This window comes from Carassius carassius, chromosome 35, assembly GCF_963082965.1.
Source record: "Carassius carassius chromosome 35, fCarCar2.1, whole genome shotgun sequence".
Lineage (NCBI taxonomy): Eukaryota > Metazoa > Chordata > Actinopteri > Cypriniformes > Cyprinidae > Carassius > Carassius carassius.
Genome location: NC_081789.1, coordinates 25,185,751 through 25,206,977, shown reverse-complemented (window position 1 = coordinate 25,206,977; position 21,227 = coordinate 25,185,751). Strand labels below are relative to the sequence as shown.

Sequence of the window (21,227 nt, the reverse complement as noted above, 5' to 3'; positions counted from 1 at the left end):
CTGAAATCGACAAAAGTTATATTTTAGGGTTTGGGATAGTCTGTAACATAATTAATCTCTAATAAAGAGCAACATATGTAAAGGGAATCTCCCCACATGATTTAAAGCATGCTTTGAGTGTTTGTCTGTGCTGCTGCTGTACCTTCATTGCTGATTGCGCTGATGCCTCTGTGGAAATCCTCAAAACTGATCACACCCAGACCGCTGGGATCCAAGAACCGTGTCAGATCCTTCACCTGAAACCACAAACACATGGCACTCAACAAACACGAAAAAAAAAAAAAAAAAAACTATTCATTTTACTCAAACTTACACATCACGGACTACATTATCATAGATTTGATTAGACACCAAAACACACAAACATTAACTGATTCTTCCACAAAAAGCAAAAAATTAAAAGAGGAGGAGGAAAGAAATGTGATATTATTTACACATATTTAAAGGATGTTACATTTTCCTGGACAAATTACATGATCAAAAAATTGAGAGTTAAGAGACTCAAAAATGGCTGGGCTCATTTTAGTACTTTTCCAACCTATTAAATTGCATTTTGTAGTTCCTGTGGCTCAGTGGTAGAGCATTGCATTAGCAGTGTCAAACGTTGTGGGTTCAATTCCCAGGCAACACACATACTGGTAAAAAAGAAAAAAAATGTATATCCTGAATTCACTGTAAGTCGCTTTAGATAAAAGTGTCTGATAAATGTACATATAAACTTATTCTTTATTCAAGAAAGGTCAAAACACAGACAAAAGTCTGTCTATCTCAGATATATGCTGGTAAAACACACATTCTCTCATTCTCTCTCACACACACACAGATTAATGTTACACTCCAGTGAACAGACACAATTCCACACAGCTGGTAACCAGGCAACAGCAGAACTGATATCCAGGATGGCAGTTGTGAGTTCCAGAATCAGAGTTCTCAAAGAAAAACACCAAACATCCTCAAATACCTCCAACCGAGGGATCAAAACATTAAACTGTTGCCTAAACATTAAACTCTGTTTGTGTGTGTCCTTAAAGGCATTCATTTACACATAGAAAAATCTACCGTCGATTGTTTCATTACCAACATTCTTCAAAATATCTTTATTTGTGCTAAACAAAAGAAAGGAACTCATACAGGTTTGGAATGTCATGATGGTGAGTAAAAATGACAGGTAATTTAAAATTAAAAATAAAATACTGTAGGAAACAGGGTTATTTTTGTTTACTAATACAAAAATAAAACTACTAAAACGTTGTTTGTTTGTTTTTTAAATGAAGTTGAAATATAATACAATAAATAAATAAATAAAATTCAAACTGAAATTTAAACTGAAATAGAAATCAAGTACTGATACTGATATTTAAAAATAAATAAATAAATAAAATAAATAAATAAAAAGTTTACCAAAACTTAAATTACAATGAAAACTGAAAACATATATATAAAAAAGTCAATTAAAAATATAAATAAACAATTTAATAGAACATAAAATACTAAAATAACTGTACACAAGTTATCAAAATATTTCTGCCATGAAAAGCAATCATTTAAAGGTAATTATTCCTGGTATTTTACTGTTTAATCAAATGACTGCTTTATGTAATGTAGGTCAGGCACAGAGCTGTTTCAGCCCTGTATATAAAAGCATCACAAGTCAAAGTGTGAAAACTGGCGAATCACGAATCAGTCACATGAGTGGTGTCACTTTGATTTCACACATCAAAAAAAAACTGTGACCGACTGAATCACATAAATAACATCTGCCGATTAAAGCAGAAATAACCTCAGGCCATTGATCTTGTTAAAAACACTGTTTTTAGGTCTCCGAGAGCTAATTAACTCCATACAGAGAAATTATTCTTTATTCCTATTTACTCTTTTTACTTTCTACATTTCTTACATTCTTACATTCACAGTAGCAGCCTTCTCAGTCACACACAAGGACGGTTTGCTCTTTTGCCTGATGCTAATTACCAGTTCCTTCCTGGAAAACGCTACTTCTGGGTAAAAATTTGCATTTAACGTCACACGATCCCATAGCAACCATATCATACAGATAAAAGACATGGAAACGACATCATAATGAAAAACAAATGCACAGACACAATATCTCTCCAATGTGTGATATACAAATATCCACACACAAACTCAGCATTTCTTTTTACATCATATCACTTTCTGTCTCTTTGATTCTTCATCAAGTGTATTTCTCTCCACCTTTTTAATCATAAACTATACATTCACTTATATTACACTTATACTGTACACTTATATACCGAGTCTAATCACAGTCACGCAGACAGAGGAATGACCCTCGAGGCTGAGATGGTGTATGGTTTGCAATTTCACCCCTGAAACCATAAACTAACTTATAAAGAACACAAACTTGCTTAGTGTTGCAAATATGTGATGCTTTCATCACAACAGGGCGGTTAAAGTTTAAACCCGTCACAAGCTCACTGTAAAATCAAGAAACTCAAAGACAAATGCAAAAAGAAGTCATATGTTCATTCACTTCAAGTGCATTTGAGAAAAGATGACTAGCAATTATGAAAAGACAAATACAAGAGTTCATTTGTCCATGCACCCCTCTCCATCGTTTATCTGTCGTTAACTGTCACAAAAGAGCCAGCCTTTTGGCATCAAATCTATCCTCTCTTAAACACACAACGGCGAGAGTCTGGGGAATCAGGAGTTAACAAGAACTCAAATCTATATTCTCATCTGAATGGCAAAGTAAACACAGAGGGATTTTGAAAACGTCACATCCAGTACTCAATTATGTATCAAAAGATAACTGGATTAATAGATACATCCTCCTTTACAATATCTAGCATCACTTGTGTACTGACCTGACAAAATACACACTAGTTAAACATCATCAAAGCTCATCAAGCAATACAGAGGTTCATATTTTGTTAAATGAACTCACATTCATTCTTACTAGAACTGTTTTTTTTTTTTTTTACTTATGTTAACCCATTTGTGCCTAAATTTTTCTGAATGGTTTTATGCATATAGTCATGTTAAGAGTGTCCTATGTGAACATGTTCTGCATTCATTTTCCCTATTTTTTTTTTTCCTTGAAAATTGTATTTGTATATGTGGCAACTATAGTTGCCGTTGGGCAAATATGTTATATTCAACCCTTCAATGTCAAATTTGAATAGGAAGAGAGCTTTTGGCAGCTAACTCAAAATAACTGCTTTCAACAGCTCAATCTTTATTCATAAACAAATTTATTATGCATTAAAGTTGAAGAACATTCGATGCAAACCCAAAAAGGCGGCATCTATCTTATAATCTCTTGAATATGAAAACACAACAAATCCATTTTTATTAATATGGTGAAACATAATGCAGAAGAAAATGCAGCCATTAAGTTGCCCCAACAGGGTACTCTATATCAAAAAGTTCAATGAAAATAAATAAATAAAAATATTGCATCTATATATTAAAAAAAGGTATACCTGAAATAAAGTTAAGCATTTTAAGGCCCATAGTATTTAATGGCTGACTGTAGTATGAGATCTCAATATTATAATAATGTAAATGAATGAATTTCAACATCATAATGGAATCATAAACTACTAGTCATAAAAAGAATTAGGGTCCTTGACCAATTAGAATGAAACAAATCCAAAGTGTGGCCTCCTTACAAGACATAATGTCATAAAAGGGAAAAAAAGATAATCTACAGCAATTAATTATCTTTCCATTCTTCCTTTTGTGTGACTGAAGTGTGTATACTGATGTTGTCACTTGTAAAAATAGAAATTCCCTCCCCTCATGGCAAAAGCAAACATAAAGGAGAGGCAGTAGAGCTGTGGAAAGATTGCTCTGTCATCTCCTCCTTTTGACAGATTTATACCCTATCAAATTAAGGTCTACTGTACAGTAGAGATGTCAGTTAAAGAGTTAAGTTATGTTTTAGCTGGGATATTATGAAAGCAAAAAGCAGAAAACACCACCATTAACATTGATTTATTAACCTACAGCATACCCAATTTCCACATGATAGGTACTTACAAGTCATTTGCCCACCGGCAACTATAGTTGCTGCTTGGACTTTTGACTCAGTCCACAAAAAACTATAAGGTTTGTTTTGTTTTGATGATTCTAGAGACCTTCATGATTACATAGATATATATACGTCAACAAAAAATACGTATTAGTAATATGAAAATTGCATTTCTTTTGAAGGGTTTGCCTTCACCATGCTTCCTGGAAGTAGGGGTAGGAAGTTGACAGTTGACATTTTTTTCTTCGTTGAAATCCTTTATTTGGTTGTTTACTTGCATGCCATTGAAAAATAAAACATCAATAACATCTAGAAAAATTAAGAACTAAATGATATCTATAAATTGTGGTAACTGTAGTTGCCAGTGGGCTTAAATGGGTTAACTACCTATAATATTCCTGTTCTACAAATTAAGCTCAAATTAACAGAACATGTGACAATATTGATAACAACTAAATTAATTGCTACTTGTCCCTCTTTTTCTTTAAAATAAGCAAAAAATTTGTTGCCTGTTTCAATAGTATAGCCACAAAAAAATTCATTTCAACATGATTTAAGTGTAAAAATTCCTATGCGAAGTTATTTTACAACTTTGTTGCCATGACAATGCAATGCCCTAAAACAGCTATAAAAAGGTTGATTGAAAAGGCTTGGAAGCTCAAATCAAACAAAACTTCTAAAAGAAGACCTTATGCAAGTAGGGTTTTTTTTTGTTTTTAAATTGGCCACGTTCATTTTCATTGTAAACGTCTCACTGCATCCCCAACTGTTTTTAGGATAAGTCAAAAAATATCCTGAATTGTATTGAACCGGTAATATTCCTTTAAACTGTTGATGTTCAAGTTAAGATACAGAAATTATGACAAGTTACCATGTAATTAAATACTACTTGCATAGTTTGTTAAAACTGATGCAAAACAAATGATAGTTAAAAAGGAAAGACGACATGAAAGACAGAGTGAGAGGACAAGAGTGGTATTCTGAGTCTTTGAGGGTTTGAATAATAAAAGAGCAGTTCTTGGGTGTCACCATGATCAAGTTTCACTTTGAGCTTTGGGAACCAAATGAAGACACACACTGTCCTGTAATCATAAAGCATTTTTATAACATTTACCCCCCCGCCCAAAATTAAGCCACCACAAACTCACACAAATAGACAAGGAAAGCCAAAAACTGACCTGTTCGGCTCCATATGCTTTTGCAAACTCGATGAACTCCTCAATATGGACAAATCCATCCCCGTCCTGATCCAGAGCCTGGAAAACTGCTCGGAGAGGTGACTGCTCCTCGCTTTTATGGGCTGTTGCGGAAACTATAGGCACGTTTATCAAATCCACGGGGACCCTCTGGTCATGGAGCGATTTGGTCGGCAGAGCATCTGAGGCCTTGCACAGATCCAGAGTCATTTCTGCATGTTTGGTAATGTTGGGTGCATCAGGATTATTCTCCATCAAGGTCAGGTAGGCCTCCCTATCCAGGCTGGCTCCACAGGGAAAGACATTTCTGTGTGAGGGAGGAGAGCTGGGGGCGACTGAGCTCACTTGTTGCTCTTGTGCCAGGTATATCTGTGATAGTGTCAGCTGATGGAAATCCTCCTGATGTGTAAGCTGAGAAGGAAACTCCGCCTCTCCCTCACCAGTAGCTTCACGCAATTGGCTGGGAGTCTCTGTGGTCTCTGTAAGATCCGGCCCCACAAGTCCACCCGTCATGGTCAGCTGATCACCTGCACAGGTGAAGGGAGTGGACTCAGGATTACTTGCACAATGAGGTATGACTTGATTCTGAGTAGACAAACTGCAATCTGATCTCTCCCCACCCTGTAAAGACAAACTGTGAAGTTTCTCCTCAACATTCGGCGGTGTGTTAAGACCGTCATTGTGAGCTGTTACATTTTCTTCAGGTGTATCTATTACAATTGCACTTAAGTTTGCAGTCAAAGAGTCATTCAGTTGGTCCAAAGGTGTGAGATTTTCCACAAGCGTGCTCTCTTTTTGTTGAGCACTGACTTGCTCCTGACAGGTTTCACTCATTCCATTCAGTTCTTGATTGTTGTCAGCTTCACTGTCGTCTAGGTGTAAATTAACAATTTGCAAACTGTCCGACTTACTCTGAGAATTGGTTGCCTTTTGATTTTGATGCAGATCTGAGCTCTCTAAAACTTTGAGTGTGTCGAAGTCTTCTGTGTTACCTATTGTGGGTCTAACATCGGCTCGCTGTGTCTCCATAGCCTCAGGGTCACCTTTTACGTTGTCTGTTTCTACATTTGTTACATTATTCTGAAATTCAAGGATGAGTGCATTAGATTCAAGATCAGGTAAGTTTGCATCACATTTGTCCTGTTCTGTTATCTCAGTAGCATCTGTCACAGGTGGAATTACAGAGTCTAAAGATGGCACAGATTTGCAAGAGATGCTGTCTGTTAAGATCTCAAACATGGAATCAGGAATATCTCCGTCATGAGACACCTCAGATAAGGCTTCAGCCTCAGCTGAATGTTTGGGCTGGCTGTGATCCTCAAATAAGATGTCATCTTCAGACGAGAGGTCAATTAATGCATTATTCTCAAATGTGTAGACTGACAAGGCTGATGTAGACTCTTTATGTTTATCTTTGTCAAGCAGGCTTTCAGATGAAGGATCTTCTGCTTGTATATCACCAAAAGCAATTGGTGTGAGTTCTGTTTTTGCTTCAGAAAAAACATTTTCAGTTGTAGCATTGGATGCAACCTCCTCCTCTATCTTTTCTCCAACCGTCTGTGCATCAAATGTCCATTCTGTGGATAAATCACACAACACTTCTTCACAATGTTCAGGTGATTTGCAAGACTCACCTAATGGAGTACTACATACAGTATCTGCTTCAGAAGATAGTTGTGTTGTTTCTATGTTAGCGTCTGTTGTGTCTTGGCTCTGAAGATCATTGTCATGGATCTCGTTACTACCTGAGGGCTTACTACTCTCCTGTTCAGAGTATAGACCTCCAACCAGCAGCCCAGGTAACAACATCTCCATCTCATTCAGTGAAAGAAGAGTACTACCTTCGTGAAATGACAGGACAGTTGGTTCTGTACAGGTCGTCGGAGGGATGGCCTCACAGGAAAGGGTTGAGGATGGGAGGTAGATGTGTTCTGGTGTAGATAAAGGTGTCTGACAAATAATTGAAGGTTTGGGATTTGAGTTTGTATCTGTACATGACAACGCCACAGGAGAAACGGGCAACAAACCATCAGATTCCAGAGTGAGATGAGTCCCAAGTGAAAGCAAGCACTGACTGTCAATGTTCACAAATGTTCTTTCCTCTAAGGAATTATTGCTGAATTCACAGTTTGTTAAAAGTGTGTCATCAAGGAGGTGAGTTTCTTGTAGTATTGTTTTGTCAGACTGAATTGTGGGGTCAATAATACCCATCTCACCTGTGTACACATCTAGAGAATTTGAAGTGGCAGTAACCTCCACAGGTTGCAGGAAATCAGGCACCTGTTCAGAAAGGTCAGAAAAGTTGTTTTGGTTCTCCACGGGTATGTTCGAGAGTGTAGGACTAGTAGATCTAGAATTAAAACAGATGAGATCTCCATCAGCAATTTCAGAACCTCCAGGCGAACCCTCTCCTTTGAGACCTTGGGAAGGATGAGGCAGAGTCGTCCATTCGGGATAGACGCATTCCAAACCATTTTCCCAGGAATATGTCTGCCCGGAATACTGAGAGGACCAAAACAGGTCATCTAGGTTTATGGTTTTTTCCTGAAATATTTCATTAGTAGAATCACCAACAGAAATGTTGTCTTTATCCATAAGGAGAAATCCGAGGGGATTCTGCTCAGATTCCCACTCAGCTTTCCCGCTCACCTCCCACTCAGAACACCCCTGAGGGCTGGAGAGAACTTGCTCCATTGAATAGAAGAGTTCTCTCCTCTGACAAATGGAAATATCCCAGAAATTCGAATCCTTTGTTATGATCCCACAAAGTAATAATGTTCGGAATTCAAAAGCAGTTGGTGGCCTCTTCCAGAATACGCACCAAAAGAAATATCCTTGTCAAGACCCATGCGTAAGCGTCCACCTCCCTGTAAATGATCAACTACTGTTTACTTTTGCAGACACAGGGATAATGTTTCACTGCTGTAATACAGCTCATATTTTTTTCCGATATGCAAATCTCTCCATGAAAAAAAAAAAATAGTTGGCCCTGTTCCTCATTCCAAGTCACGTCTAATCCATTTAACATAAGACTTCTCAAAACATGCTGATCCACATCCTAATCAACACATAATAATAAGAATACTTCACTGCTTAAGATTGCTACTCATAAAAATACATTTTTAAAAACTATACATGTATAAGAGAATACATAAAATAGAAAGCTACATCATTGCAAATATCAGACTCTACATCCAAATTCCATTTGAGTTAATTCATAACCCCTAACTTCCTACTGTTAAAAAACTGTGCCTACCTCATTAGCAAATCATTATAAGTGCACACTTATAACAGGCTTGACACTTCCCTGGTTTAAATAGTCCTTTTTAAAGTCGTTATGATATATAAACACGAGGCAGTGTATTCAATCATTACACCGTGATTGTCTCGCAGTCTGATTGAATAAAGCTTTACTTATTTTATATGTTAAGCACAACAGACTATGTTCTAAACAGCTGTCAGTTTGTTATAAGACTAAAAACAAAAACGAAACCCCTTAAATGATAGACTGTTCTAGTGCGTTTTGCATCAGCATCCTCCACATCTGAGGTAAACCAAATAGCCGACTAACGTTAGCTGGCCCACACGACCCCCGCTTGATTTTCCATTTCGAAATAAAGAAGACCCGTGATGTGTTTCTGATTCCCGTCAGAGATGATTTAAATCCTTAATTCGGTTTGATTCCTCAGACATCTTTCTCGAAAACAGGACAACATCCAGGTCGAGTCTCGCGAGTCATCCACCTGCGCTTGTTATTAGCCTGTTAGCGGGATCAAATCAGCTCGAGACCACCGATAATCGTACCATAAAGCGCGAATCCTTTTATTTTAATCCCTCGGCGGCGATTTATCCGTTAACCAGAAATCCAAAAGTTAAAATGAGAGGTCCTGTTATTTAGTCGACGGATTATGCTTTAGCTCTCTCTCTCTCTCTCTCTCTCTCATCAGCAGCAATACACAACCCCTGCTCTCTCTCTCTCTCTCTCTCTCTCTCACACACACACACACACACACGCACGCACGCACACGTCAGCAACACGCATGCGCAGCGCCGGCGCCGCAGTCTGCAGCTTTAAACCACAGGCGTCAATAATCATTCATCGCGAGGTTATCTGTGCATTTGGTTGCGATGGTAATGATGGAATGCAGATTTATAACGGGGGTTTTTTTATGTCACATTCCCGCGAATCAGTTAACCGACGGCTATGATGCCATCGTTTGCTACTGAAAACTGCTAGAGGTGAAAATAAGGGTTAACAAAATCGAGACAGTTTGCCAGGATTACAGTAGATAACGTTTACTTAGAATAAAAGCTGATTTGTTAACCAAACGGTGTTGTTTTCAGTTATTTCCTGAGATTTTCTTGCGCCCCCGTGTGAACGATCAAAGATATTACAGCTAACAACATACTCCCAGAAAATATAATTAGAGAAAGATAATTATAAAAAGATTTATTATGACAACAGTTACGTACATAAGAACACAATCATTTTTGTTTAAAATGTTATACATGTACTGAAACTGAAAATTAAAAAACGCCATCAATGTAGTGCTAAAGTGGTCATTTATGATACCAGAAGTAAATACATTATAATTACTAATACTCTGTGGTTAAACATGCTTGAAATGTCAATAACTGTCATGTAATGAGAAGACACAGTTTAAGGGTGTCTACAAATATCTCATAAAATTCTAAAACATGTTTGTCATATTTCACCTCAAAATTAAGGGAAGAAATTAGAAAATATATTTGCATAAAAATGTAGTCATTTCTGTAATGAGATAAAAGAAACTCATCATCATAAAGTAGGAAAACGTGAATTTGATTAAAATTGGAATTTGTTCTTTGTACTGATGATAATTTATGCTGAAAATCCAATGAAACGAATGAGAATCTACTACTAAAAAAATTTACAACATCATTATGAAAATTTGAATTTGGGAGTAATAGGTTTATTTATAAAAGTCCTAAAATTAGGTTTAATTTTTTTTTAACACAGAATATAATTTCTTTATTTTTTCGTTAATTTAATGTTGAAAAACAATATGGATATTTTTGTAAAATTCAACAATTATCATACAGATGTTGGCACGATCAACTGGTTCATTGCTGTTGATTTCATCCTCTACATTCGTGCTATTTATCCTTTCTTTTCTCTGCAGACCAAAAACCTAGAAACATAAGAGAAACAAAGTTTGAATGAGATTTTACATACAAATACATTTTCCAAATATTTACAGGTCAATCATACAGTAGTACAAAAATTAATCGAAAAAAATTACTGTTTAGCTCATAAGATCACAGAATAAAAAAAAAAAAGACTTCTCACAAGCGTGTTTTGAATAATTATTAAAATTATTAATTTATGTTCATCAGTTCAGTCCTATATAACTAGCAAACACTGTCTTCTAGCACAGGCACACACACCTGTGTGCAGTGCTGTCTGTTCATAGTTTAGCAGAGCGAGATGACATAATACCCAGCAGCCGCTCCACATCATTGGCTGAGGTAAGCCACGCCCCTCCGTCTGCGACCAGTATAGCGCCGGTGACGTATGAAGCTGCGCGACTGGCCAAGAAAACAACTGCATGTGCGATCTCCGTCTTATTGCCGGCTCTTTGCAGCGGGATGCTGCGGAAAACCCCCGCTGACTCGGAATGTGAGCCACCTGAAAAACCACAGTGATATTGAAAAAGAAAAGTATATTGACACTACAAATGAGGCTACACACACACACACAACTGTCTTACCCAGTCTACGGTATCCCTCTGTGCCAGAGATGGGCCCCGGAGCCACTGTGTTCACCCTCACACCACTGGGGCCCCACTCGACTGCCAAGTGCCTCGTCATGGCATCTATAAATACATATACATATGCAGATAATTATTCCTTATTTTAATCGCAGAATCATTTTAGTATAATTTATATATATTTTTTTATTTATTTAGATTTTTAATATCTATTTTGTTCTCAATTTTTTTTGTAATTTTGTTGTTTTTGTCATTTTTTTATTATTATTTGTTTATTTAGTTTTTGTTTATTATTTTTAGTTTATTAAGTTTTAGTTATTTTATATACGGAGTCCCCCACATTACATGCAAGGAAAAATTTATTAATTGTGCACACGATTTACTAATTTGTTCCCTCAATGTACTAAAACGTGCACACGATTACTATTGCATTCCCTCAATTTGCTAAATCGTGCACACAATTTATAACTCGAGAGAACGAAATAGTAATTCGAGGGAATGCAATAGTAGTCGTGTGCACGTTTTAATACATTGAGGGAACAAATTAGTAAATCGTGCACATGATTTAGCCTACTATTTTTTCATGCATGCCATGTGCAGGGCTCCGTAATTGTACTGTCAAATTAAAATAAATGAAAGTTGACTAACTTTTATCATTGTGCCAAATTGGTCTTTTCACTCAACTGAACATCTGTTATGCTCAAAGTCGACTTGAAAATTTTATTTTCTCCAACATTACGGGGTCAAAAATGAGTTAAAGATTTATATGCATGTATAAATTGTTCACAATAGGACCAGCAATATGAATTAAAAATAAATAAATAAAAGGAGGAAATACTGATTTCATGCCATCTTTAAACCACAAATCCAATACGTTTCATTACACGTTTTGGTCTGATTTACAAATGAGGAACATATTAATCTTCATACTAATTACATTTATTAATCTGCACACTATTGTTGTCTTGTGTATGTTTTTTTCCATCTGCCATTCTAACAGTTACTCGTATTAAATACTTATTATATATTCTTACGTTTATAAAAACAATCATAAAACTTTGGAAAGCAGGACAAACAGAAAATTATGTCAGAACGTCAACCAAAAAGACACTAACCATTTGCCGCCTTCGCTGACCCAGCATGCACCTGGAGAGCCTGACCTCTGTATCCCAGTGTGGCGGAAATGTTAACAATGGAGCCGCCATGATCCTGAGATGAAGAGAAAACAGCCACTTAATTTAAGACACTGACAATAAATTACTGCACATAGAGACCTCAACATGTGACAGAAAAGCCAAGAACTGAGATATTTAGTTAATAAAACTCTTGAAATTTATATTTTTACCTTGAACCATTTGTCATAGAAAACTTTACTGGTGTTGAAAGTTCCCATAGTGTCAATCTCCATTACGGTCTTGAAAGCGTTAAATGATAATGATGTAGCTGGACACAAGAAATTACCTGCAGCATCTGTGAAATAAAAATCATAAACCACAAAACTGTCTAACTTTTTGCATAAGTACATGTGCTTGCATAGTGTATAATTAATTACACATTACAGAATGAACAAAAGAAACATGATAAGAAGGTTTTAGTTGATCTTTGACATCATTATATCTACAGAATCAAGATCTCTTTGGTAATACACTGCATGTTTTGGAGAAGATATGATTTTATTACAGGTTAAGGCACTGTATTAGGCTTTCTTAAGTCTTTGACCGACTCAAGCCTTACTGTTAATGAGTATGTCAACACGTCCAAATGTCTTCAAGGCTTCATCCATAGCAGTAGAAATTGTCTCTGGATGACGCACATCCATGGCAATTGGCAAACACCGTCTGCCTGTAGTGCTGGTTAACTTTTTTGCAGCCTAAAACACACACACACACACACACACACACAATGAGAAGAATGACTCTTCATCAAAGTAATTCTGGTTTGTAGGAACAGTACCTCAGTGAGTTTCTCCAGATTTCTGCTGGCAATGACCGTGTCACAACCATGCCTGGACAAAAAAAAAAAAAAAAGCTTCAAAAAGATTTTTGCAAGATTATAAACAAACGTATTGAAATGAATCTGAAGATGCAGGTTTGAGAAGACTACGTAACCAAAGTTCACCAACGTTAAAGATCAATGTGTACGCAATTTGTGGCTGAAAAAGTCAAACTGAGAGTTTCAGTCATGGACAATGTGTAAAAAAAAAAAAAAAAATCACTGACCCCCTCACCTCATAAGAACTTCTGCTATTCGAAACCCAATACCTGACCCTCCACCGGTTATAAAGGCCACCTGATCACTGCAAACACAAAAAAAATGCATGTCTCTATGCATGTATATGTGCATATTTAACAATGCATAGATATAAAATGCAAAAAAAAGACACTTTCAGTGTTTATTGTGCTTACATGAGAAGCTCAGGGCTGTAGACGTGTGTGTATGTGCTCATGCACTCATCAGACTCAACGTCCTCTGGTGAAGTATTGACCAGCTGAGGTTTCTCTGCCATGATCCTTCTAAAATGCACATTAAAAACCACGAAAAGGTAATTTTCATGTTAAAACTCATCTTTTGCCTACATTGCATTAGCAGATGATTAAAAATTTACATCTACTAAAAGTCTACTAAAAGAGATTTTGCAACCTCTCGCTTTACGTCGTTTTTGCAATGCGACAGCGAGAGAAAACCAAAACAAAGCATGGAATAAAGTCACGTTACGTTACCCAAAATGTGAATCCGTTTAAACATGCGACCTGCTTCCGTGTAATTAATGAAGTTTACGCAACAGTTGTTTTCATTCTGCACGATGGACTTCTGTACCTGCCTGGCGAGATGCGTGTGACGTCAAACGAACGTGCCCACGTATGGAATTATGGGAAATGTAGTCAGCTTTTTTCTATTTGAACGTTATGATAAAAACTGTTAAGATAAGTACAGAGACGTATGTAAACATGGTGCTTACTGTAGTTTTAGACTAAATGTGAACATGCATTTCCTCATCTTACTTGCACAAAAACAAATTCAGTATTTCTAAAAATCTGTAAAAACTGAAATGCAAACTCAGACTATGACGCAAACCTGCAATAATACATTAAATAACAAATGCCCTTTATGTTTTAATCCCATTTTATTAACCAGTGTCTTTGCTGCTGTCCTTCTATGATCCAATTCAACCATACTAATGAGCAAAAATGAATTTAGACATGTTTCTTTTTTATTACATTTGTTTCATTTTTCTTTTTTCTTTTTTTTTGACCAGTGTTAAAAATTTTTTTAACTTTCTTATTTAAAAAGTAATGCAAAAATAATGTAATGCATTGCTTTCCATACAAGATAATGTGTTAGTTTCTTTAGGAAATAATGCAATATTCTAATGCATTACTTTTAAAAGTAACACTGTCAGTGTAATACTAAATGATAGCCAAACCTATTTTGCTATAATTTTAAACGTGATAAAAAAAAACAAGCATAGCCTATTGGTAGATAAAAACCACAGCAATCATTTAATGAATGAAAACGTACAATGACAAATTCATACAAGCACCAAAAACGGTTCATTCTGATGATTTGTACAATATTCTGATCTATCACAGCAACTGGACGACCTGTTTGGCTCTCTGTTTTTTCTTTTCAGCGTCTGCTGTATCTTCCTCTTCTCCTTGTCCTTCCAAGCGCAAAATGGCTTCAGCTTTCTGCAATGTGATGTCTCGCGATGCTCCGCGCATACCTTCAAGATACGCTAGCAACACTTTGAAATGATCGTCAGTCACCTGAAATAGAGAGAAATGCATGCTTATGCAGTAAAATCAGTTAAAATTGATCATGAAAAAAGTACTTTTTTGGTTCAAAAAAAAGAAAAGAAACCATATGCATGATTTAAAACAAAATCAGCAAAACAGCCCATGTTTTATTATTGTGATGAGTGGAAAGCTGTAGAGATCAATGTTGATTGTGAAGTTTCTTGTACCTTCGTGGTGTCATACATGTGCTGCAGTAACCATATTTGCCTGCCTTTGTGAAACTTCCACTCGTCCCGTCTCTCAAACCAGCTAAACAAGCACACAAACATGAAGTAAACCCATTAAAACTCTGTTTGACAACCTCTGGTAGAATTGGGAAATACATACATGCATAAAAATAACTATATCTGTCTCACCATGTGAGGTATTCTAGCGCCACCTTCTCTGCAAGATTTGACTGGACTTTGTTTTTTTCTACGCTTTTGCCTTCTTCCTTCAGTTTCTTCTTCTCCTCCTTTTTCAGAATCTTCTTCATCTTTCTCTCCAGGACTCGTTTTTCCTCAGGACTCAGATCTTTCTCATCATCGGAGCAGTTTTCATCCTCTGCTTCAGATGGTTTCTGCTGCTGTGAGGTGTCCGTATCTCCAGTACTCTGAGACAGAAAATCATACGTTGCTTAATATTTGCATTCAGGATTTAATGAATAAAAAGTCCTAATTAACTTTTTATTAGAAATACAAATTTTTGCAACATTTTAAATGTTTTTGCTGTCCCTTTTGATCGATTTAATGTGCCCTTCTGACCATCACACACACAAATACATACATTCTCTTTTACTATGAAACACTATATCTTCCATTTGTCTAATTTTCCAGCCAGCAGAGGAAGTAATGGAGCATTTCTCCATCATATTGTTTGGGGTAAACAGAGGCGGCCATTCTAGGTGTCTATTTGGCACAACCTGGTCCTCCTGTATTTACGTATTTATACACGAGTCAGCGAGACTTCAGGAGAAGAGACGTCTCCTTCTGCAATATGTCCGAAAGGAGAAAGAAAAGAATATCTACAAATCAAAGACTTCTACATTTATTTCTTAATGACCTTTAAGGTACACACAGGTCAACTTGGACAATACAATAAGCAAGGTAAGATCTTGATTTTGAATGCTTCATTGCAAACCATCAGAAAATCCCATTGTAAAATAAATTCTGCAAGAATTAATAGTAAAAAAAATACTGTTAAAGATTTAACCTCATGGATTGAAATATAGGTTAACAGTCAAAAAAAAAGGATTAATTGATACGGTGGTAACCTTTTTTTTTTTTTTTAATGAAAATCCATCAAACGTGAAGAACCAAACAGGGAGTTCTGGGAATGTAAATTTAAATTTTTTCCCTGTAAATTTTAAGATGACAGTATTTTATTGTAAACCTACATGAAATGTCCTAGATAGGTCCTGTAGGACTGGCGTTCTGCAGAGATTCGCTCCAGCCAGCTTCAAAACACCTGCCGGGAAGTTTCTAGTAATCCTGAAGACCTTGATTAGCTGGTTCAGGTGTGTTTAACTAGGATTAGAGCAGTGGCCCTCCAGGAATTGAATTGGACACCCCAAGGGAACTTAACCACCAGGTAACAGGTGTTTACTGTAGCATCTTTACAGTGTTTCACCAGTAAAATTACAATGATTTTAGAGCAAGTGTTGAGATTCTCACATAAACATGCATCTTTGTGTTTTTTTAGTACTTTCGAAAGGACAACAAAACGGCAGAAAACGGCATATTTCCAAGCAATGTGCCAACAGAAGTAATCGAGAGGAAGATGATGGAAGATCCGCCGACTTTCTGGCTGAATTCCTCCAGCTTGCACTGGACCATTATTAACATCAACGAAACGAACTCTACCTCCTCGGACGTTTACGTCATAAGCCTTCTCCTCTCCTGCATCTACACCATCCTGCTCTTCCCACTCGGCCTCATGGGTAACATCCTGATCCTGCTGGTGAACTTTGACCCCCGGCAGCGGATGAGCACGCCGGACCTGTACTTTACTAATTTGGCCCTGGCCGACCTAGTGTTGGTTCTGGACTCACTTATTGAAGTGTTCAACCTGAGCACGCACTATTACGACGATGCGGTCTTGTGCTCATGCATGGCGATCTTCCTCCAGGTCAACATGTACAGCAGTGTGTTTTCCCTCACATGGATGAGTTTGGACCGCTGCCTTGTGCTGACCGGCCTAAGAACGCGAGCACTACCTGAAAATGCCTCCATTTCGCATTGTTCGCGCGTTGCACGCAGGGCTTGTGTGACCATATGGGCAGCAGCCACCTTGTGCACTCTGATTCCATTCGCTACTGTGCATGTGCATCACGGATGGGGGCGTGGATTCTGTTTTGCAGGCGTGGCTGAGGTGCAATGGCTGGAAGTGACGCTGGGATTCGCTTTGCCGTTTTGCGTGATGGGCCTCTGCTACACTTTAATCGCACGTGTGCTTTTGCGCTCTGAACGGCCACAGCGAACCAAAGCCCTGCGCATGATCGTTGCAGCCGTGAGCGTGTTTTTTGTGTGCTGGCTGCCAGAGAATGTCTTTATTAGCGTGCATCTTTTAAACGGGGACACAGATGCCTCACGGCGACGTGGAAACCATAATCTGTGGCAGCGCTATCCACTTACCGGACACATTGTGACCTTAGCGGCCTGCGCCAACAGCTGCCTGAACCCACTCGTCTACAGCCTGCTGGGAAACACCTTTAGACGGAAACTGCAGGTGTTTGTCGCGCACCACGTGCCATGTCTGCATAAGCATAACACAAGAGCAACACCTCCCTGTCCATGTGTAACATGCACAAATGCGCACCATTCATGCTCGCACGAGAATAAGGAAGAAGAAGAACATGACCTTCGAAGCGGCGAGGAGGGTCAAGAGTGTGTGTGTGACAGAGTGGGATAAACATGGTCATGTTGTATTGACACAGAACAAGTTCTTTGTTTTTGTTTTTTAAAGAAATTAACACTTTTTGTTCCCATAAGGATGCATTAAATTTATCAAAAGTGACAGTAAAGATAATTTAAAGTAGTCATATGATGCGATTTCAATTTTTCCTTTCTCTTTGAAGTGTTACAAGCTCTTGGTGCATGAAGAAGATCTGTAAAGTTACAAAGTCTGAAATCCAAAGAGATATTCTTTATCAAAGTTAAGACTCATCCGCGCCCTCCTAAAATGGCTCTTTCTAACATGCCCCCACATCTCTACGTCACAATGTGGGAAGATTCACACAGTATTCGGCCAATCACAATGCACTGGATAGCTGGCCAATCACAGCACACCTCGCTTTTCAGACTGATAAGCTTTGTATAAATCGACATGTTTCAGAAGGCGGGGCATAGAGCAGAAACAATAATATACAATACATGGAAAATTATTTGTTTTTTTTAACCTTAAACCACAAAAACACATTTCATTAGACCAAATACACAAAATAATGTTCTTTTTAGGAGCATCATATGACCCCTTTAAAATGAAGCTTCTATTTATTGATTGATCACGGATTCTGAAAAGACACCATTTTTAACACTGATAATAATCGCAGCAAATCAGCTTATTAGAATGGTTTCTGAAGATCATGTGACACTGAAGACTGGAGTAATGATGCTGAAAATACAGCTTTGATCATTGGAATAAATTATATTGTAATACATATTCAAATAGAATTCAGTTGTTTTAAATTGTGATCATATTTCGCAATATTACAGTTTTACTGTAAAGGAAAAAAAGCGTATTATTTTGACTCACCTTAGCTTTACTTTTCTTTTTCATCATTGCTTTCTTTTTTGCTTTCCCTGTAGCAGCGAGTGTGTTTGTTTCATCGTTCTGTGGCGTCACCAGATCTGATTCAGGAACAACTGCTTTAGAGTCCTGCAAATTCAAAAAAAGGAATTAAAAAAAAAATCACTCTCTCTGCATTCTACTTGACGACAACATCAAAACACAACAGCTTTAAGACTGTGAGCATAATTTAAGTCCTTGGTTTTATCTACTGAAAGAAAGAATATTTTAATACTTCTATTCAGCAAGGATGCATTAGATTCATCAAAACAAAACTGACAGTACAGACATTTAGAATGTTGCAGAAGATTTCAATTTCAAATAAATGCTGTTATTTTGAACTTTAAAAAAAATGGTTTCCAAGAAAATATTAAGAAATAATTCTGGTTTGGGAGCAACTGCCTTAGAACAATTATTATATATGTGACATAATACTATATCGTTAGTGAAATACTGATTTATATTTTTCTTTCAGCAGGAAGACAATTCTTTCAAAAGTTACATGTTATTGAAAACATTATGCATGTGTTATTAAAATAAATGCATGTGTGCCGGACATCACACACCTCATCATTAGCCTTTCTCTTTTTGCCTTTCTTTGGCTTTATTCTCTCATCTTGTACATGTGTCATATCATCCAGACTGTGTTTGAGTTCTTTTTCCTTCAAATTGCGACCAAGTTTCTTCACGTTCACAGCAATTCTAGAAGAAAAAAAAACCAATTGAAAGTAATTCATATTTTTATTCAGCGAGGACCCATTCAATTTATCAAAAGTGACAGTAAAGACATTCATGTCACAAACGTTTTCTTTTCGGTTCTACAAAATAAATGCTCTTTTGAGCTTTCTATTGATTTCAACTTAACATTAATAACAATGAAAAGCAATTCAGCATATAAGACTGATTTCTGAAGGATCACGTGAACATAACAGACTTCTTTTAAAAACATTAAACAATGCAATTTATTTAAATAAAGAGATGTTAGATGTAATCACTTCGCCAGCACACATAAATTAATATTACTAGTTAAGAAGAGTCATTATCGTATTTATGGATGTAACGTATAAAGATGACTTACCTAAAGAAATATAAAAGTGACTTGCAAGGAGAACAAAGATCTTCCAATATTTCCTTACAATCACGTGTGGACGAGCAGCGCCATGGAAATGAAATAGCGACCAGGTTTGATGACGTGTAAAATCTGCATCCCTGATTGGTTTGTAATTAGAATTGTGGGAAATGTAGTTCTTAAATGTATTGTCACGTTATCTTAAAATAAGATTCTCGCTTCATGCGATGACATTTTTAAAACATTATATATATATATATATACCAGATAAACTATATTCTTTAAAAAACCCTAAATATCAAAGCGGAACTATATTTCAGTGCATTGTAGTTTTCCTTCCGGGCAGAATTTAAAGGAGCGCTTGTTATATGACCTGAGAGATTCACGCATTTATGAAGAAACCCTGAAGATGTCAAAAGTCTGCCTGCATTTATCAAGGTTTTCTTTGGGTCACGATGTTTTTCCCAGCAGAACACATGCGAATTTAAGGTAAGTGAATCATTTTTCTGGCATAGATTATTAAATAATTCTTATTTACCTCATTGGAATTCATGCAAACAATTTTCTTTGAATGGTGCATTAATTAAAACAAGCCGTTATTTAATTTAAACGTATTAAAATTGCTTTTAAACAGAATCCTGACCGATTTTTCTTTAAACACTCTTTAATGAATTGTAAGCTGACCTTGGCTAAAAGGATCTCTGTGTTAAGGATATTTTAATTGTTTTTAGCAAATACAAGCACCACTGGATATTAGAAATAAATGCAATGCTATTTCTGTCATTTTAAAATTAATGTTTCATTAAATCTTTATCTCTGTAGACCATGCGCCACAAGGATGCTGTGCTTCACGTCAAAGCTTTGTGCAAAGTCCAGAGAACTTCCAGATGATAAAGCATCCAAGCCCATCCAGTTCTCAACCAGCAGAGCCAGTCACCGGACCTGGAGAGTGGACCGTTCGATGGGCAGCACATACCAGCGGCCCTGGTGGAGGGTTCTGCCCATCAGCCTTGTCGGAGTCGGCTTCATCGTCTGGTGCTTTTTCAGGAGAGAGACCGAGATCGACGAGTCTCTGGAGAAAAACCTGTATGAACATTTACCAGGACTGCTGTCCGATGAAGAACAGGAGGAAGTCATCAAAAACAAACCCTCGTAGTGGCTTAAAATTGACATTTTCGATTTGGAACGTTTGTTCAGTGTTTTTTTTTTTTCAAACTGAGAGCGATCAAATCAACCGTCCACATTCTGTGCTCTTGAAAGTGGCTGTATCATCTGCAGCTGGATTTATATTGAAGACTGTAAAGCCAGCGGCATTATATTGAATCCATAAAAGGAGAAAAGTATAATTTGTATTTGTGGTGTGTCTGCTAGTTCGAATGTAAGCAGGGAACCATTATTGAATACACATGCAAATTCAACAAAACATTCTTCAGCTGCTAAGAAAATTTCAGCATCATATAATCAAAGTGGGAATGCAAAAACTACTTCGTGACAATTACTAGTAAACAAGTCACTCCAAAAACAGAAATTTTATAGGGTTTCAAAAAGGCTTGCTTTTCTATGTTCTTCATACAGAGATAAATGTTTAAGTTAACATGCTACCAGCCTTGTTCACTAAAGCAACACTTATAG

General features: G+C 36.9%; 5 protein-coding genes across 9 annotated transcripts in view; 2 read left to right on the top strand and 3 right to left on the bottom strand.

Moving 5' to 3' along the window:
- rab11fip3 (RAB11 family interacting protein 3 (class II)) overlaps positions 1-9,192 on the bottom strand; it is a 34,427-nt gene extending 25,235 nt beyond the window's left edge. The window contains exons 1-2 of one of the 2 annotated variants that reach the window (XM_059525155.1): positions 5,197-9,192; positions 143-236 (exon numbers count right to left, since the gene is read on the bottom strand). In XM_059525155.1, the coding sequence (XP_059381138.1) occupies positions 143-236; positions 5,197-7,908 (2,806 nt within the window). In that variant the 5' untranslated portion in view covers positions 7,909-9,192. The remainder of the gene's footprint in view (positions 1-142; positions 237-5,196) is intronic. The other variant, XM_059525156.1, reaches the window with a different exon arrangement.
- A 465-nt stretch (positions 9,193-9,657) lies between these two features.
- On the bottom strand, positions 9,658-13,825 carry decr2 (2,4-dienoyl CoA reductase 2, peroxisomal). Of its 4 annotated transcripts, none has more exons than XM_059525160.1 (10): positions 13,685-13,825; positions 13,370-13,477; positions 13,192-13,260; positions 12,918-12,969; positions 12,699-12,834; positions 12,310-12,434; positions 12,080-12,173; positions 10,965-11,069; positions 10,642-10,882; positions 9,658-10,385 (listed from the first exon to the last, which is right to left on the bottom strand). In XM_059525160.1, the coding sequence occupies exons 2-9, from the start codon at positions 13,468-13,470 to the stop codon at positions 10,662-10,664; spliced, it is 903 nt and encodes a 300-aa protein (XP_059381143.1). In that variant the 5' UTR covers positions 13,471-13,477; positions 13,685-13,825; the 3' UTR covers positions 9,658-10,385; positions 10,642-10,661. The 4 variants fall into 4 exon arrangements, with proteins under 4 accessions (XP_059381143.1, XP_059381140.1, XP_059381141.1 ...); XM_059525157.1 differs by having other exon boundaries at positions 10,694-10,882; XM_059525158.1 differs by having other exon boundaries at positions 10,694-10,882; positions 13,786-13,822.
- Positions 13,826-14,441: 616 nt separating this feature from the next.
- LOC132116350 (uncharacterized protein C7orf50 homolog) lies at positions 14,442-19,714 on the bottom strand. Its single transcript, XM_059525152.1, has 6 exons — positions 19,605-19,714; positions 19,093-19,228; positions 18,494-18,616; positions 15,118-15,353; positions 14,929-15,010; positions 14,442-14,731 (listed from the first exon to the last, which is right to left on the bottom strand). Exons 2-6 carry the CDS (start codon positions 19,156-19,158, stop codon positions 14,549-14,551), a joined length of 690 nt encoding a protein of 229 aa, XP_059381135.1. The 5' UTR covers positions 19,159-19,228; positions 19,605-19,714; the 3' UTR covers positions 14,442-14,548.
- On the top strand, positions 16,205-17,696 carry LOC132116349 (G-protein coupled estrogen receptor 1-like). Its single transcript, XM_059525151.1, has 2 exons — positions 16,205-16,330; positions 16,442-17,696. The coding sequence occupies exon 2, from the start codon at positions 16,520-16,522 to the stop codon at positions 17,648-17,650; it is 1,131 nt and encodes a 376-aa protein (XP_059381134.1). The 5' UTR covers positions 16,205-16,330; positions 16,442-16,519; the 3' UTR covers positions 17,651-17,696.
- A 210-nt stretch (positions 19,715-19,924) lies between the features above and the next one.
- Positions 19,925-20,972, top strand: LOC132116351 (ubiquinol-cytochrome-c reductase complex assembly factor 4-like). The gene is made up of 2 exons (XM_059525154.1): positions 19,925-20,084; positions 20,433-20,972. Exons 1-2 carry the CDS (start codon positions 20,005-20,007, stop codon positions 20,749-20,751), a joined length of 399 nt encoding a protein of 132 aa, XP_059381137.1. The 5' UTR covers positions 19,925-20,004; the 3' UTR covers positions 20,752-20,972.
- Positions 20,973-21,227: the final 255 nt, after the last annotated feature.